The 19,495-nt window shown below is 41.7% G+C and overlaps 1 protein-coding gene across 4 annotated transcripts in view; it reads right to left on the bottom strand.

The window, feature by feature from the left end:
- Positions 1 to 19,495, bottom strand: part of grik5 (glutamate receptor, ionotropic, kainate 5) — a 76,521-nt gene that overhangs the window by 13,980 nt on the left and 43,046 nt on the right. For all 4 annotated transcript variants that reach the window (XM_068569950.1, XM_068569952.1, XM_068569953.1 and 1 more), the window contains 12 exons: positions 17,390 to 17,551; positions 16,535 to 16,699; positions 13,572 to 13,669; positions 13,066 to 13,231; positions 9,201 to 9,379; positions 8,403 to 8,456; positions 7,529 to 7,687; positions 6,973 to 7,125; positions 5,609 to 5,713; positions 2,943 to 3,050; positions 1,577 to 1,780; positions 473 to 586 (listed from right to left, as the gene is read on the bottom strand). In XM_068569950.1, coding sequence (XP_068426051.1) covers positions 473 to 586; positions 1,577 to 1,780; positions 2,943 to 3,050; positions 5,609 to 5,713; positions 6,973 to 7,125; positions 7,529 to 7,687; positions 8,403 to 8,456; positions 9,201 to 9,379; positions 13,066 to 13,231; positions 13,572 to 13,669; positions 16,535 to 16,699; positions 17,390 to 17,501 — 1,617 coding nt within the window. In that variant the 5' untranslated portion in view covers positions 17,502 to 17,551. The remainder of the gene's footprint in view (positions 1 to 472; positions 587 to 1,576; positions 1,781 to 2,942; positions 3,051 to 5,608; positions 5,714 to 6,972; positions 7,126 to 7,528; positions 7,688 to 8,402; positions 8,457 to 9,200; positions 9,380 to 13,065; positions 13,232 to 13,571; positions 13,670 to 16,534; positions 16,700 to 17,389; positions 17,552 to 19,495) is intronic.

Genomic DNA, 19,495 nt, shown 5'->3' with positions numbered 1-19,495 from the left:
ACTGTCCCCTCTGCACCACAGGAGGGCAGTGTCCTGCACTGCACGCTGATAGTAAGTCTGCAGTGCTCGACAACGCTAATGTTACGATCCATAAATGCCCCGATTCGCGATGCCTGCTGCTGAAGCATACATGGCGAAGACCCAGAACCTAATTAGCAATGTAAAGCCGCCACTGTTACCCAGTTACAGAGCAGTGACTTATTGAGCAATTTAAATTACACCTATAAATTTCACTGTGGACACAGTGCATGCAGCTACTACATAAACACAATCCTCCGCTTCAAACATGATATCAGCTGTTATGTAATATGCAGTCTGAGTCCATAAGAATCATCAAACACAAGAAGCCTGTCGCCTTCTGTGTGACCCTGCCAGCTTGAAAGCAGCGCAAATAAAAGAAATGAAATCCAATATGAGATCTGTAGTGAGAATCGTGCAGCGGGAGCCTTGTGGCCCCAGATAACACCCTCACCAGTTGAACTCTGTACAAGATGCTGATCCCCAGGGTCATGAAGGGCTTAGAGAAGTCGATAACTTTCTCCCTCTCTGACGTGATGGTGAAGCCTGCTACGGCCAGGTCTGCTTTCTGTAGAATGGACAAAGAAAGATAGGTGGATTGATAGTAGTGGGGGCGAGAGAAAGGTAGAGGTAGTGGAGGAGAGAAAACCGACAAGTGGTCAGGTAACTGCTTAAAAATAGAAAGACACTCAAAGCTTCACTGGGTAGAGGAGAGAGCTCTGTTTGAAATGACTTGCCAAATGAAAAATGAAAGGCTTTGACTACGGCACTTGAAAACACATTTGGAAAAACATACAGACGTGCCCTCTGTCTCTTTCCCTCTTGCACTTGCACACACACACACACACACACACACACACACATTATCTACCATCCAAATGAGGCTAATTGCAAGTAAGCGCTGGGTGGCTGGTCTTTCCACCTGTATAAAACCTCGCAGGTCTCTCGTCACTCTGCCTCCCCTCCATCTCTTCCATTAAAAGCTAATTGATGAACATGGGCCACTAATTAGAGCTGAGTGATCAGCCAGTGGGGAGGGCATAGAGGGAGAGGAAACGTGGAGAGCTGGGGGAGCACCAGTGTGGCAGGCCCCACACAGGGACCACAGTCTGGTAATTGAAGTATACCGTATGGTAATTAAGCAAAGAGGGGCTCTCATTAGCCTGCTTCAACCACAGTGTCTGTCAGAGGCGCACTTGGCTTGGACAGGGAGGGAAAGAGGGGGGACAGGAATGGAGGAGGGTTACTGTGAGGAAAGATGGTGCAGACAATTTTAGGCAATGCTAACACTCTCTTTTGGGGAATTATCAAGTCAGCTTTTGTCCTAGATAAGAGTTTTACTCCCCTTTGAGGGCAATTTGAAACACGGGAAGTTACAGCAGAGTTGTGGTTTGGGGCTACAGCAAGAGTGAGTGTGTGGGTGTATGCATGCATGTGTGTGTGTGTTCAGCCTAAGTTGGTAAAGACACTGGATAGAACATTGGAGCATGTTTCTGTGTTTCTGGTTGGTTTGTTAGACAGAGAGGGACATATGGAGGGCGACGGAGAGTCTACTCACCCTGTTGATTAGCTCTCCCACCATGCCAGTCCAAGAGCCGTTGGGCTCCGGAGCCCCATACTGGCCATCGTCCACCAGCTTGATCTTGAAGGAGAATTTTAAGATGTCTGCCAGCTCCTTCAGCATGTCAACACAGAAGCCCTCATACTGGTCGTTGCCCTGGAAGTCCTGGTAGTTGTCTCTGCGCATCACATATGGGTTTTCCTGAGCAGGAAGGGTGGGGGGGACATGAGCGTTTCAATCTAAAACTGCAAATATTTTATTTGAGCAAAGAATACTGACAAAAACAAGGATTTATATTGTATTGTAAAATATGAACTGTTATGTCAATGATATATGGTTCAACGTTTTAGGAAATTTGTTTCCGGCAGAGAAGATAAATACCATACCACTGTTGTACTTTATCGGATGTTCAAATCCACTTTGAAATCTCACTTTTTGACGCATTATAGATTAAATAAACATATTCATTAAATATGGAACTATTCCTTTGAGAATAAAAAAAAAGCAAGTCTTTGGTATTTTTGTCTTTTTAACCATCTCGAAAACATTTTGAGTCTCTAGTCAAATTAAATGAAGAGTAACACTCATAACGTCTGTCATGTCAAGCCTAGAAACAGGGCGTTTAAAACTTTGGAATGAAAGAAATAATTTAGACTATTCTTTTTTTTCCATCTCTTGTGAGCCCCCAAACATGATGGAGGTCCAATACTAAATTGCTGGAGAACTCCTTTAAAATACATGAAATGGCTTCCAATCACTGGACCTGTCGACCTCCAAATCTCATATTTTATTTGCAGGTCTTACAGCAGCAAAAAAAGGGGGAGGGGAAGGGAACACTGTGTGTCCTAGCGAAGAATTATTACAGCGAACTCTGATATATGGCGATGACTTTTGTTCTTATAAGAGAATGCAGACTGTGTTCTCATTGATAGTTTCACTAGATGTATTTGTTGTCTGGTAAACATTGTACATCAACATTCATGCCATTTGAACAAGCTATTTGATGTTATATAATAGCATAATGTGATGCAGGGTATTTACTTGTATCAGGTCTTTTTTCACATCTACACTGACCTGGAGATGATGGAGCAGCATCATGGAAGGGATTTATTGATTTTGTGATATGACATTACTCATATGGAAACCAAAATGAGATCATTTGTATTGTTCAAACATTACCAGAACACCAGAACAGGCTGTTTTGAATTCAGTAGCACATCTCTCTCAATGCTCTGTCAGTTTCTATGACAGCTACAGTGACAGCAAAATTATCAGAAACAGACCACAACACAGCATGAGCTGCGGCACCAAAACAGCTCTGACCTCACCAGCGTGATAATTCAAAAGATAACTGTGACCTTACCAGTATGGTGGTGACAATGAGTGTCTTGTTTGCCAACGTCTCTGAGACATTGATATCGAGACTGGAGGAGTTCATTGCAAGAGTGTTGTTGGAGTACCAGACCCCGATCTAACAGAGAAGAGAAAGCAAGAAGAAATCATTGACTATTGTGAGATAAATAATGTACTATTAAGCTTTGAATTCACTGCAACTGTTTTACTGTTGTGGCAGATGACACACCATCTATAACAATAAAATATTTCAGTTAGTGCTTTAACATTATTGCTGTATTGTTTAAAGTACCTTTGCATGTGGAATATTTTATGCTTTGCCTTGACACTGCTACATACTGTTATTGCTTATTGATTCAATTGCCCCATTGAAGCCATACACACATCGGCAAGTAGCATGCATAACAACAACAATAACAACAACACCAAAAAACACTTTTTTTTACAAGCAGAACAATGAGCTGGGAGAATATAAAAAGTATTCTTGATCAGGAGTTTTATTGACATATATATATATATATATATATATATATATATATATATATATATATATATATATATATATATATATATATATATACATATATATATATATATATACATATATATATATATATATGTGTATATATATATATATATGTATATATATATATATATATATATTATTATTATTATTATTATTATTATTATTATTATTAAGCATTATTAAGACTTCTCTTAAATTGTATGAGAAACAGCTCACATATTTCCTTTTTATGGAGACAGTAATTCATTTATACATAAGTATGTGATTATGACCTAACTAGTCAGCAGGGATGGAGCCACAACTCACAGGGGCATTTATTTGAGAGATGTTGCTATACATTTTTCAATAAATCAGAGGAGGTAATGACTCCTCAGACAGAATCACAGGGTTTCTATAACTCTCTTCATCCTGCCCTGACATTTAAGAGTAGTCTTTTCTCTGTGAACCACCACTGTCTGCTTACAGTGTGGGTGCTGTTGTGCAGAGAGGTGGGAGTTAAAATGGTAATTACTTCAACATAACTCTCTCATCGAGTTAAAGTCTTGATTTAGAAATGGTCATCAGGTGGTATTTGGAAGGCAGTTGGCCCAGAACGGAGCTCGACGTATAAATGGAAGGTGAAGAGAAAGTGTTTCCTCCAGTCAATGAACCGCAATGTAATTCCCTCAAACTGAATCTGCAGTGATGTGTGTACTTGTGCTTCATTTAATTTCGACTTTGAAATGCTGGTGAAATGCATTTTGATCTTTATCTTCCCTCACCTTTCCTTCTAATGCTCACTGGAATTGTCTGCATAGACAGAATAATGGCAACTAAAATGCTCCTAAACACCTTGTTGGCTGTGTCTGCCAACATTTCATTTTGGTTCCACATACTGTCCAACTACCCTTAACAAATGTGTTGTGGCATATAACTTGTACATCATCAAGATGAAAAGCCCAGACTGACAGGGGAGGTCTGGTTCAGGAAAAAATGAAAGAAAGGGAATTCATGTGACAAAACTGAAAGTGAGACTATGATTCTGTTACAAAGGTAAAGTCGAAGTCCTAAGCAAAAAAACCCTCTTTATTAGTTCAATACACTCAATACACTGGGGTTTTGCTTCTACAGCCTTAATTGTTCTGGTTTGACTTCAAATAGATATTGATTTGTAACTGACGTTACTGAGTAAATTGGCAAACTTGCCTCTTCACTAATTGTGTTATTGTAACGCTGTTTTAACATTCAACATTATCCTGTAATTGTCATAGTATATGTTGTTTTTGTTGGAATTTTTCATATAAACAACAGGGTTTGATATGATCACATTGTCACAATTCGAAAGGCAGTAGTCGATGGATTTAATTCCCAGCCTGAAATGCAACTCAAACCCAACTGATTAGTGGACTGGTATACTGCTCATACGAATAGTGGTTTCAAAACATGTAACTTCAAGAGGAAGCATTGCTGTAGTTATGAACACTTTAGTCTTAGTCAACTGCAAGACCCAATCCACTAGAGCCCAAGTTAAAAGAAAATACAAACTAAGCCTGACAAAATCATGTTCTATGAAAGACAAAGAGAACATTTAACTCCATTAAGCCTCCATATACGTAGTATATAGACAGAATTATAAATACAGTCGGATGAGCAGAGATGCAGATCTATCTGCACATCCACTGAGCTGATAGATCTAAGTCTATGAACAGGTGCCATTGTTTGTCAACAACGATTAATAAAATGCAGTTTTTTTTATCAGAAATCAAGTCAACATCCCTCAGACAACAACAAACAAAGCACCTAGTACAGGGTCAGTCCAAACACCAGAAGACATTCAAAAGACATTGAAATTCACAAAAAAATCTGCAATATCGTTTTGCAACCGTTTGAAATTCAATTGATGAACAAAACAAGAAGCTAATGTATTCCAGTAGCCTACAGATGAAATGAAAGTGAACACGTATTTGCAGCTTCAACATGATCCTCGTCTGATGGCAGGTGAACCGCATCAAACCAACTTCAGTAAGTGATGATATTTGGCTACTATCATGGGAGCCGTGGGTGTTAAACAGCTCCTGCGGCATCGTGAAATCAGACGGCTGACCTGTGTCCAACCCAAAGCCTGAGGGCAGTGTGACCTGGCTGCTGCATGATAACAGGTGACTCCTGACCTCTTTGTGGCCTCCTCGGTGTTTCTCCAGAATCCGGAGGGTATAGTTGGTCCTCTGACCTTTGCTGTTGAACTCCACACGCCCTGTCAGACCATCGTACTCCACCTGGCAGGCAGATGGAGAGTGAGGTGAGAAAGCATTAAAGGACCAAAAAGGAAGGGAACATGAAAAGAGAGGAGGTAGAAATAATGAGGAGACAAAAATAAAGGCAATCTTCTATGTAGAACCACATATACACAGACTTTCTACAGTGATGAGGAAGAAAGAGAGAGTGAAAGACACAAAGAAAGAAAGAGCTAGAGAGACAGAGCAAGTGTCTGACACTGGACAAGACAAGGTTGATTAGTTTTGGATCAACGAGGAGAAAGTGACTGAGTGAGCGGGGGCTCAGATAGAGCAGCAGAGAGAGTCAACAGCTCCCTAATAAGACTCGGGACTGCACCTCACAGCTCTGCTCTGCCTCTCCAAAACCCAGGTGCTGGCACAGTTAGCAAGATCTATGACGAATGGCACGGCGCTGAAGATGGAGCACACCATGATGTTGACTAACAAAGGCAGATGTCGGGCCGGTGGGGAGGACGCAATGAGAGATGGAGCTCAGGCTGCCTTGACAACAGGTAGTCGATGAGAGGAGCACACAGACGACCGGAGATGACAAAAAGTAACAAGAAACAGAGGTTACATGCAACATGGGACGAGGATGATACAGAGTGTTGCTGTATTAAAGTCATTAATCAATGAGCCAATTAGATGACAGGATAATCATTCACATTGTATAAGGCATTTTTTAAGAAAAAATGACAGTTGTACATTCTCAAATGCTTTTCTCTGATTCATATCCTTATAATTTGAATATATTTTGGTTTTGGGCTGTTGGTGAGACAGGACGGGGCTGCAATGATTATTTTTATTATTGATTAAACGTAAAATAATCTTTTTTGTCTAGAAGATAACAGAAAATACAGAAAAATACAATCACGCTTTCAAGTCAAGCTTTTTCGGTGTTGTTTTAGCCGACCAACGGTCCAAAACACGATTCAAATTACTGTCACATACAACAAAGAAAAGAGGCAAATTCTTCAAGCAAGTAAATGGCATTTTTGCTTGAATAATGACTGAAACGATGAACTGATTATCAAAAAGAATTGCCAATTAGTTTTGGTTTTATTTGACAGTGTAACCTCAAACTTTGGGAAATAATAATTATAAACATTTGCTTACATTGTATTTAAATATCACAAGTGCAGACAATCAACAACATTCAACCAAACTGAGACCATATTCTAAACTCATATTTAAATGCATGTCTGTGTATGAGCATGCTGTATATCAGCAGGTGATTTTATAATACTTCAAGCATTTACCATGCGCAGGTAGTTCATGAGACTGGTCCCATGTTGCCAGATTTGGGGTGAGCTGCAGCTGAGTGGCTTCACTCCAATTTCCTGACTGCGGTTCAATTCCCTTACTGCACCCACCACCACATGCACCGCATCAAACATCAGCGCTGACGAGAGCTGTGGAAGGGAGAGTGAAAACGAGAGAAACGGAGGGGGAGAAAGGTGACGGGGGAAGGATGAAAACACAATGAGGAGAGACAAGGAGTCAAGGGAGAAGATGCAATGAGAAAAGATGTGCGAGCAGGGATGATTGAATGGTTAACCGGGATGGAGGGAGGGAGCCGGGGAAAAGAAGAGAGAGAAGAGATGTGAGGTATGAGTAAACCAGTGGGGAGGAAACACAGATGGATACATCAATACCCATTAAGTACAAGCAAAAGACTAGCTGAATCTCTTTAACTGCTCCATGAATCAGTGTGAGGAATAAAGTAGCTTAATGTTATATGGTGTACAAACAAAGCTTTGAAAATCCCTCTTGAATGTGCACATGCAGGAGTATTTGAGTGTCTGTGAGACTGACCGCAGGGCCGGGGTATGTAAGGTCACATCCCTCCCTCCAAGAGAGGTTCAGGCTTCTGATGAACTCCAAGTAGAAGGGATGGGTGGTGTTAAACATGGAGAAACCCACAATGTTTGACTGCTCGTCCACTATATCGTCCAGTCTCAGGAGTGGGAAGTCCTGAAAGGAAAGGGGAGGAGCATTGAGGGTGTTTTGACAAAAAATACTGTGCAAAGGAGAATGAGATAAAGAAAAAGAGTCAACAGGGAGATGACAACATCTAATCTCAGATGGAGAGAGAAAAACGGATATAGACATCTATAAAAATGGGACAGCCGTGATACAGAGGGAAAGACAGGCTGATGGAATGGCAGATTTTTCACAGAGATATACACACAAGATTTGGCATCCAAAGCACAAGAACATGTCATGTAAAGAAAATTTTTTTTAAAAATCAGGCGCACAGCAAAAAAATGACACATTCATTTAAATGGTGAAGGGGAGGTGAGTGTATCAAAGGGGCAGATCAAAAACACCAGAAGTGTAAAGAAGGTGGCGGGTGGCAGAAGAAAAAGGGGACCTCACGTCTGTCATCACCTTCACCTCAGACCACTTTTCCTTCAGTTTCTTTGGCATCCTCACCTGCACTCCCACATCTTTGTACAGTGGGTTCATTTCTCAGATCCCTCTCTCTCTTTCCCTCTTCCCACCCTTCATCCTCTCTCTTTTTTCTCTCTCTGTCACCTCTCTCCTCCCTTTATCTCCTACTTCCTCCGCCTTAGCACCTCTGCTCGTTCATAAAGGGACAGGAGAGGAGGAGCAGGAGAGAGGAACAAGTGCAAATGGAGGAATAGAAGACAGAAGACAGGAAGGGGTAGAACTGGTAAGCTCTTACCATTGTGGTGAGTATATACTTGTAAAACGCTGATGTCATCCCCAGTTCAGATGCCTGTGGGACAAAGAGCAAGAGAGATTAAGATGACAAAATGAAAGTAGGGACAGGTGGGCTATATAATGTGGAAAAATAGAGACCGTGGAAAGATGTAGGAAGATTGATAGAGGGAGAAAGATGGGGGGCAAAGGCGGCAAATTATAGAGATGCAGGGAGCAAAGGACACAGTTGGGGGACAAAGTAGAAAGGAATAAGCAGGAGGAGAGGGAGCATACGTTAATCACGGTTTTACATCATCAGGCTAACACTAGGACATTTCGCTGAGGGCAGACAGCTGCTCCAATGTGCCCAGTAAAAACATCCCATACACATTCAAACTATGACTCAGTGCGCTGGCTATCGGCATCACAGGCCGTACTATGAATCAGAATAAGGCCGGGTTACATCTGCACCGCATACCCAGCAAAAGATGTTCTTTTGTCAAGTATTTTCTTAAGCGTGCAAGTGATTGTTGCTGGCAGACATGCTTACATACTGTTCCCTATGCAGCCCTGGAGGGCAGATAAGGTAAGAATGCATGTTAATTATGCGAAGGCAACAAACATGCAGCCTCTGAGAGAGTAGTTTTATCGTTTTGACAGACGGAAGCCCTGCATGTCCTTCATGATGGTAATCTGTATTTCCCAAATGGGTACATTTGAGAGGAAAAAAGCAATTGTTACTGTGTGTAAGTGGATACAACTTCACATTGTGCACGTATGTGCAGCTGTGAAGATCTCAGATAAATGCTTGAGAACTGACCTTCTTGAGGATGAGATAGGAGATGGAAGCGTTGGCGTCAATAATGATGGTGGCCACTTTGTCGTCGCGGATCTCCTTCAGAAGCGGGGTAGGGTCCAGGTTGTCATCCAGCATTCTGATTGACAGCGTCTCCCGAGATATGAGAAAGCGGCGGACCAGTTCCTCCAATCTCAGCAGGCCTGAGGCAGAGCCAGAGCACAGATGAGCTGCATATCAATGTCTGTATCAGTAGACATAAACTCATATTTCCAAAATGTAAGCTTTGAGGGACCTGTAGAAATATCTTGATTTATCATCGGGTGGTCATGTATTTGTGTCATTTTGCATCGCATGATCGATGGGTTGTCTAAATCTCCAGGAAATTAAACATAATTTAATGTGGAGTCCACAGTGTCTGCATTCCCTGTTTCTTATAGAAGGACTTATGTTCATCTATTATGACCTCCACCAAAGAAAGTTTGAATCCAGTGCCATACGTTTGTTTCTCTGTTAATGAACAGTCTATCTGAAAATTAACGTGACAGGTTTTGTTCGGTGAAGGCCTTCAGACACCATGGGTGTGACTATAAAGACTTAAAACAGTACCGCGCCTTTTCGCTGCATAATATTGCGTCGGGGCCATGGAACAACGAGTTGGTTTAGTCTGTGTAGCTCCACCATGTGGCCATTTATAAAGCATTTTACATTTTGCTCTTAACGCGTGACCAGTGAGGACACATTCTTCACCACATGATTCTTTCAGGCTACCGCATTTACATATTTTCATCATTCCTCCAGACACACTGATGAAGGCAAAGGTACAGATACATGTTGGTGTGACTTTAGGGAGTTTAGAACAATGCTAATGGTACTCTCTTTTGAGTAATGATTTGTATCAGCTATGTTTAACGACACAAGAGGTCCCCTGCTTTACAGTCCACTCAGTGTAGATGTAAATCAGTGTACGATGACGACACAAAGTCAACATTGTCCTTGTTTTGACATAAACATATGTCAAACCCCTTTAAATGCAACAAGATAATAAATGTACATATGAAGCTTATAGTGTTACATCAAAATCAGATGACATTTTAGCCATATGGAGACACACCAACATGACGAAATATAACAGAGTACTTATGAGTCTGACTCAACTGAAATTCATCTCTGTACAAAGCCCTAATATTCCCAGAGAGGTTTGAGGTATCCTCTAAAATTGATGAGAGCCATCAGCCAATCAGTGTGACAAATTTCTAAACATGTTCTATTAATAGAATAATAAATCTAGAGAGTTGTTCAGCCTTGGCAGAGGTATGCGCTCTTTGAGTGCTTTGTAATTCACTCTGTTGTCCCATCTATCAAGCAGAACTTTTCAGTTCTTTGAGTGATGTGTACCATGAGCAAAATATTATGTGTTCAAAAAATAAATCCTTGAAAAAAAATAAAAATAAAAAGTAGAAACTTTCAGTGCCTGACTGAAATACAGTATTTGAGACAATGCACACACTTAAAGTGAATTCCTCTCCCAAACGAGATTATGACTCACTTGACATTGTGTGTGGAATGAGCCTTTACCATGAAGTCTACCCTGATGTTTCCTAATTCCATAGTAAAGCACCCCTAGCTATGTAAATAAGTGGTGAAGCAGGCATCTGGGGGACGGAGAGGAAGAGGAGAAGGAGTTGGGAGAAGTGGAGGAGGTGGAGAGGCAGAGCACGGAGCCCTTCAGCAGGAGAAAGCCTCTGTAAGCAGTGGGGTAATCACTGAACCAGGCCAAAACTTTAATTAGTTTGAAGAAGGAGGGGAAGAAAATCAATGCACTTTACAGCTTCCTCTCCTCCCCTCTCCCACTTTCACATATTTTCTCTCACACACATAAGCTCTAACCTCTCCATCTCTCTCGTCTTTGCCTGTGCTCTAGTTACCTCTCTCTGTCTTTATCCATCTCCTACTCCTTGCGCTCAGTCTCTCCCTCTCGCTGTCCTCATCCATCTCATGGAAACTGCATAATGGAATTAGGCTCAGATAGCACGTTGTGACCCAGGCATATGTCGGAGCGATATGTCGGAAATGACCCAAAATCTCTGACTCACTCTCCTCCAACAGACTATCTGTTCCAATTCCACTGGCTGAATTAGGAATATTGTAAATAACGCTATTAACGCGGTGTTGCAAAAATAACCTGTTTCTATGTGCGTTACTTAATTAGGATGAGTTCATGGTGTCGATGAAACGTGTGACTTCACATGTTACTTGCCTCACTGACAAGAAAGAGAGAACGTCTACTTCACTTGAACACACCACTCTGCACCGGGGTAAACAAGATGAATAAAACAAGTGGGCTGGTGGTAAACATTGTCTAATGTGGAACCTCTGCAGCGTCTCAGCAGAGACAATCACACACACACACACACACACACACACACACACACACACAAGCACCCCAAAACCCCACTCACACGCAGAGACACACACGGATGCTCAAAACACACATGCACGTACACATGCACAGATCGGCACGCACGCGTACAGACAAAGTGAACCAAGCACTCAAAAATATATATCAAACGCACACACACACACACACACATATCATGCCACACACACCCACACGGTCGTTCAGAGTGTGGAACAAGCCTGTTGAGTGGCGGTTAGCACCTATTCCGCAGCCATGGCAACCAGCTCCATGGCGATAGATAACGCAGCCAAGTGGGTCAGAGTCTGTGAGTGCGATAACCTTGTAAAGATCACCTTAAAGCAAAATACATTACACACACACACACACACACACACACATCGCTCAGTCTCTCTTCAGCGATACAAGTTGAATCCTTTGACCCGGACAGTAATGATGATGCGATCTGTTGCCTTTAATTCTTACGACGGGAAAAGGCTGGTGAAAGACGGGCTCTTATCTGCACATTCAACTGATGATCAAAACCGGAAGGAAGATAAAGAGAAGTCTGATGCCATTTCAAAGCTCTTTTAGTTCACTGAAATGACAAGTCCACAAGGAATTCAGCATAGTTTCCGGAAAGCACGAGGCGGCTGGCTACCTGCTGCAGAGATAATAAAAGCATCTCAATGACTGAATCAATTTTTCATGCTGTTACAGCTCTTTGTTTGTCAAAATCTACCCTTTTCACAACGCCACAAGAAGTGTTCACAGACTTTAATGGTCCCACTTATTCCTTATGTAATCGCCCTTCAGTTGTTGCACGGTTCAACTTGGCATGAACAGCTGCACAACCGCTCATTATCACACGCATCTATTCACAAAAGTTTAGTTTGAATACTACAGTCACCATCCAACCAAGCCCTTGAATTCCGGCGACTCTCGAGCATTACTTAATAAATCAATAACGCACTCTTTCAAAATGAAAATAAAGAGTGCTCGTGACTAAGCCCTCAATCCCCTGTGATGATAAAGCTCTCTGAGTGCCTGGCAAGTTAAATCAATGTGCCCTAAGTTCTTCCAATGCTGGAAAGCATTTGAAACACTAATATTTATTAAATTGGTTTGGCCTAAAACCCCTCTGAGGTGGATACGCGTCATTGTGCAACAGCACCAGCAAAGAAAAAAAAAAAGAATGCTGCAACATGAAGCCATGTTCTGAACTCTGACAACAGACACAACTTCATGACCAGACCGTCAAAATGAATGTCCAACAGTGCAAAACAGTCATATCCGTAGCATGATTGTGCCAACACTCCCACATAGGCATTCACAAACACACACACACACACGCACACACACACACGCGCGCTCACACACACACACAGACGTGAGATGAATCAGCTCGCAAGAACACCCACCTAAACAACAAACAGCCCACAGTCACACATAATGTACTGCTTGCCTATAAAGAGCTGCATGTGTACTCACACTCAGCCTTGGCACAGACCAGGCTGGCTGACGGGTAACTGAACGAGCGCAAGATGGCTCCTATGGCCAGGCTCAGGTCCTCGTTGCTAGGGTACAGAGTGACAGAGGCAAAGCGCAGGTAGGGCAAGCGGGGAGTTTCCTCCGGACCAATCTTGACATGAGGGATCTTTTAGAAGGAGAGAGGAGAGGATAGAGATACATTAAGGAAGGCAAATGTGTCCTGATTAGCTCCCATCCAAACACACTCCAGGGACAAAACAGTATAGTACAGAATATTGAAGCTCCAAGGCTAAAGGAAGATTTGTTAGAGGTGGCTGATGGTTAATAATATGAGAAGAAGTCCAATAAGCAAGAGAACCAAATCTTGAGATACATGCATCATAAAGTGTGCAATTTGGAGGCGTAATAAGTCAGAGAGGAGATACGAGATGTCGGTACGCATGTGACACACCGATACACACAGATTTGGACATATTTGTGTGTGTGTGTTTATCTTCCACACTCACCTCCTTTTCCCCACATATATGACTGACAGTAGAGCCAGAGGCGGGGCTGGAGGCGGGACCTATCACAGAGACGACGCCTTTGGGTAGAATCTGACACACTGAAAGGGGAAAAGGGAAAATAAATATTGGATATGCAGAAACACACCTTTCGCTCTGCTTCATTTTGATGGCAGCACAGACTTGGCTTACAGTAGAGGATGTACTTTGGGGGAAATTGTTAAAATGCAGCAAAAAAAAGAGGATGCATTTTATTTTAACCGCTAATTCTAATGTAGCGGCGCGATCCGTCTCATTATAATCAAACTTATTTTGCAATAAATACTCCGAGGACCACAGCAAGGCATGGCAGGCTTTGTCTAATATTATTCACTTCTTTAGACAACAGATTTTAAAGATTTGTAGGACTTTTTGCTTTAATTATATCTTCAGCATTAGAACAACTAACAGGTTGGTGGTCGCCTTGAGTTAATAAATGCCATTTTGTATCATCACATTATTACATTATATATTACATTATTCACTTACACATTTGTCTATGATACATTTATCTGAGCACAGTTTGTGTTAGCTTGTTTAATAAACTGTAAGAATGACACTCATTACCCCCCACTATGTGTCCCAAATGCCCAACGAATCAATGCATGCAAAGATGAGGCTCGGATATTGTTTATTCTTTTAAACTACGGATTTAAATGGTTACATTAATAAGTCATGTAACTGAGCGTAACCAAAATGTGTATTTTATTATATGTTTTATCAAATGGGCCCATACGTCTCCCCTGTGTTGAGACATTCATGATTAAAAGTAAGAGACAAGCTGTGTTCATCGGCTGTCTTACGCTTGACAAATTGACCAGCCTGCAGTCTGTGTTACTGATCAATACACTTATTCACTTTCTTTCTCAGGAATCAGATAAGAAGGCCAGCGCCTCATGTCTGTACAATAAATATGAAGCCGCGCTAAACTAACCCGGCTGAAGTCTGGGGTTTCGGATTTAGCCGACAGACATGAGAGTGATCTCATTGAACTCTCGGTAAGAAAGCAAATGAACATGTTTCTCTTTAAATCAAGCATCTGCCATTGGCCAGTAATCATAAGAGACAGAAGTTTGAGCATGACATGTATTCAGGGTTTTCATCCTTTAGCACAGTGATTCTCAAAGTGGGACCCCCAGGAGTCATAAATAATTAGCTATGAATCATAAAATTGTGCTGTATCATTACAAAGTGCATAGGACAATTTGCCTCAATAAAACAAATATACTGTCTAATACTCCCAACCAAGTTAGCTTTGGGCAAATCCACGAATGAAACACACAGCAATAAGTTAATTAGTTTTAAGTTGAAGCACTTACTCAAATATTAAGTCTAAAAATTACTTGAAAAATTAATTACATGAAAAAAAACAACATTGCAGTGGCATGATTCAAATTCAAATGTGTTTGTGTTCATCACCATGAAACAGTTATTTAGGTTAAAAGGATTTAGAACATGAATAGTTGTAATATGGTAAGCATATGCTTACTGGGTTTTACAATAAGTAAGGGGGTCGTCGGAAAATCTTTTCTCCTGTGAGGGGACCCTAGCCCAAAAAGGTTTGAGAAGCATTGCTTCAGCAGACAGAGACTACAACCTGTTTCTTTACAGTATATATTGTGTGTGCACTAAGTACATGTTTATTCATGTCTACTCACCTGGAAATTCACTTTCACAGATACAGCAGCCGTGAGTCTGGTGACTGAACTGTGGTATTCTGATAGTCAGCAGCGCTTTTCTTGCTAGCATATTGGGTTGGTATGTTAATTCATCCCAATTAGTTATCTTCAGTCCCTGACACTGTCTGTTTGTGTGTGTGTGTGTGTGTGTGTGTGTGTGGGAGGGGGGGGGGGGGTGCTTAGACTGTGACCATGTGTGAATGTGCATGTGTGTCTGCAGAAAGGTATGTTAATGCATGCATGTGTAAATGCCTATGTATGCTCGTGTCTGTGATTGTGTGTGTGAGTGTGTGCATGTTTGGGTGTGTGTGCGTGCATGCTTGCAAGCGTGCCTGAGAAAGTCGGAGCTGTAAGACGATGATGAGCTCTCTGATCCAAAGACGAAAAAACGCTGCAAGCAAACAAGCCTATCAGAGTCTCCTGCCCATTGGTCAAGGGCACACAGGCACACACACACACACACAAACACACACAAACACACACTCACACACACTTCATGCATGCACATATGTACACGACCCCTCTCAAGCACACATAGACATTTTGCCAGTAGCTTGTGGCAGGGTCAGTGAACTATTAGAATAGGAGCAGAGCGCCTTGTCTCTGTGACTGGATTCAACAGCACTGCTTTTGTCTTTTAGTCCATACATTTTGTTTTAACTATATATCAATACAAATGTCATGGAGCGTCTGTGCTCTGTGCGTTCTGCTGTCCTGCGCTGCTGATCTGTATTAGTATTTGATGATTTGTTGTTGTCGTGAACGGCACAGTAGGCAGTGCCAGCTGTTACTGGAGGGCACTGGTCCACTGTTTTTAATGAGACAAGCTTACTGGCCCATTACTGGTCTCCAATGACGTGTAAACTAATCAGCACAAGCCCTCACTGGCCCCTAATCACATGAAAGTGGTGGAGGTTTATCGTTCTGGTCATTATTTAAGGATTTTCCTCAGAAAAGGGAACCTTTTTTGGTATTTTTTTGGAAAATAGCAGTGCCCTTTTAAGTGGAATAAAACCTGTGGTATTCTGTAAAATACTGTTCTTTTAAACTCTCTAACGGTCACTGTTAATATGAATAGTCCATATTAATAATAAAGTCTCCTGGTATTTTCAGTGGTCACTTTCTGCCTGTGCTAATTAGAGACTATGCCCTACTAGACGATAATGGATTCATCAGGACTTAATCACTCTGATGGGTTGGGTGAATCTGCTCTACTGGTTCTCTTTGGCGAGCATCGGCTCCACTCACTGGTGTCAGTGGTGTCGTACTGGGAGTCTTTTTGCAACTCATATATGTCCACCTCCACTCGGGCTCGGGCCGGACCCTCCATCACACTGTTGATGTTCTCCCTGGCCAGGGCCAGCGCCAGCCGCTCCCCACGCCCACAAACAGACTGGTCATCCAGGATTGCCGCTAGAAAAGCAGAGAGGAAAGGAGAGATTGGTAATGGTCTTCTCATCTAACTCCATCAGTTTATAGTATTGTGTCTGGTGAGACACATTCATTTTTGTATTGTGGATTCTTACAGATAAATCTGGGAAAGCCACTGATGATTAAAACATTGAAGAGTATCTTAAGCACTTTAATTCTCAATACTGCTTTTATTTATATATATATATATATATATATATATATATATATATATATATATATATATATATATATATATATATATTGAAGTAGTTTTGCCACTGCTATATATATATATATATATATATATATATATATATATATATATACACACATATATATATATATATATATATATATATATATATATATATATATATATATATATATATATATATATATATATATAGCAAAGGAGCAAAGGGGCCTGTGGCAAAACTACTTCAATAATTCTTCCAAGATCTTGTAATCTCTCATTGCATGGGGAAATATGTTGCTGTTGCTGGACAGTTTGGACACCAATAGCTATATTATCAATTATTGATGCTCATTTGGCAAAGTGCTTTGCTGTCACTTTATCTCTTTCTGCAAACCACACTTTGAGGCACCAGAGATGAAACAAACCATGACAAGTATGTTGCGAAACCTTTCAATCCAGGTGTAGTAAGGACGGATCGACGGCCGGCCACTCACCCATTCGGACGGAGGAGAGCAAAGGGGCCTGAGTGAGGGAGCTTGGCACCATGGTGACTAACAGGAAGGAAAGGACGCGTATTGACAGCAGCAGTGCTGGCAGAGCCGGCATCTTCTACTGCTCCTCATGGAGAATGTTCTGCTGGCTGCCTGTACCACCACCTTCAGGATCGGAGGACACACTGCATGTTACTGGACACACAATCATTCTCCTGGAACAAGATGTCTCTCTTTAAATGCTCATCCTGCCGCTTATCTTCAGTTTGCGCTGTCACATTTCCATGGAGTAGGAGCACCTGTAATTTGATAGCATATACAATAGACTTTTATACTGAGCCATGAAGATGTTCATTGTCATATCACAGAGGCAGCCGAGTCCCATGCACACTGCATGTCTAATAATAAAATACAGTACACACTCGTCTCTATACTTTGTCTGGAGAGTCTGACGCTTAAAAGTGACAGGACTCAGCCTTGAAGAAAGGCTCCAAGGGGTTGAATGAGGACATCACAACAGCTGGCACACACGTCGCTGCACATTCACTCAAACATACACATACACACATAACTACATCCAAACTAAGAAATACAAAAATATACAAAGTCACATACTAGAAATACTTTGTACAAACGTACACAGAGACTCCCAAGTACAAAGACAACAGCCTTAAATACACACATATCCATGTACCATACACCCACGCACGGCAAAACCAACTTTTCCTTATACTAGCCCCCTACTACAAACAGACACACAACCACCAAAAAGAAACACTTAGAGAGAGCTCAGCTGAGCTCCACTGGTGTTAAGCATCCCCCTTCAGGAGTGACAAGGCCTTGCTCTGACAGACATGTTGACAAGGCACTGGCGAGATGAAGGGAGGGATGAAAACAGAGAGGAGAAGGAGTGTTGTGTGACAGACAGAAAGGGAGGCCAGGGGCGTGTTGGTGGGGGCTGTTGACCTGGGAATGTTGCAAACGTCTGGTTCACCGATTAGAGCTAGACAGACAGCTGAAAGACTGAGTTTATGACCTCCGATTGACCCTTACAGCTGTAAAAACAGGGACACTGGAGTGGTAGTAGGCTGCCCTTTGACCACGACAAATACACAAGGGAAAGGAAATGAGTTGGCATTGTTTGTTTGTGAATACACTCGCGTGTACATCAAAGACGAAGATGATGCAGATTGTCAGTCACTGTGTTTTTTCTATACAGCCTTTTCACTTTTAGATCGTGATTTTGTCTGTTTTCTCCCCACTCACCTTTCCAGCACGTCTTTAGCTTTGATGTCTAAAGAAAGAAAAAAGAATCTGCAACCCTCTGCTTTAAATCTCTCTTCACGTCTCATGGACCAACCATACTTCCCCCTTTCTCCCTTTTCTTCTCCTTTGCTTTTGACGCAATTACCTATCCTCCTTTCTTCCTGTCTTGCTATACTTGTCTTTCATTCTTGGGTTTTCTGTGTCAAGGGGTGGGCAGGCATGTGCACGAACATGTCTGTAATACTAATAGCATGTGCCATACTGTGCAGATGGCTGTGTTGCTCTCATTATGGTTACAGCAGCTCAAATTGAGCTTATGCGAGGCCATGTGTATGTGAGACACAACATATCATAACTGCCACTGTAGGAGTGTTTTTTCATTCTTCCTTTACCATAAATTGTGTATGTTGTAACACAATGGTGCATTCAAAGGGAAACATAAATAAACATTGTATGAAAAGGTAAATAGTTCTATGCTGTTGTCATGTTCGTGTTCAAGTGTATAATGGTGTACATGTACAACAAAGACACTCTTGCAAGAGATAATTATTCTGACCACACAGTGAGATGACTTCGGCACACTGCTGTCACACTGTCCGCCATTGTGTGGGCTGTTGTTACTGTATTCTGTTTGCTGCCCACATCAGTGGTCTCTTTCTCAATTTACTCTATATCAAAGTGTGTCTGCGTGTTTGTCTGTGTGTGTGTGTGTGTGTGTGTGTGTGTGTGTGTGTGTGTGTTTGTGTCTGTGTGTCTGTGTGTAGGGTGTATGTGTGAGTGTGATGGCGTATTATTGATCGAGCCCAGCTGAAGTGGCAGGCCTTCAGGTGCAGTCCATCAAAA

This window comes from Clinocottus analis, unplaced genomic scaffold (genome assembly GCF_023055335.1).
Source record: "Clinocottus analis isolate CAN_PGR_092001 unplaced genomic scaffold, fCliAna1.0.p SCAF_9, whole genome shotgun sequence".
Lineage (NCBI taxonomy): Eukaryota > Metazoa > Chordata > Actinopteri > Perciformes > Cottidae > Clinocottus > Clinocottus analis.
The sequence above is the reverse complement of the archived record's forward strand: the minus strand, read 5'-3'. Positions and strand labels throughout refer to the sequence as shown.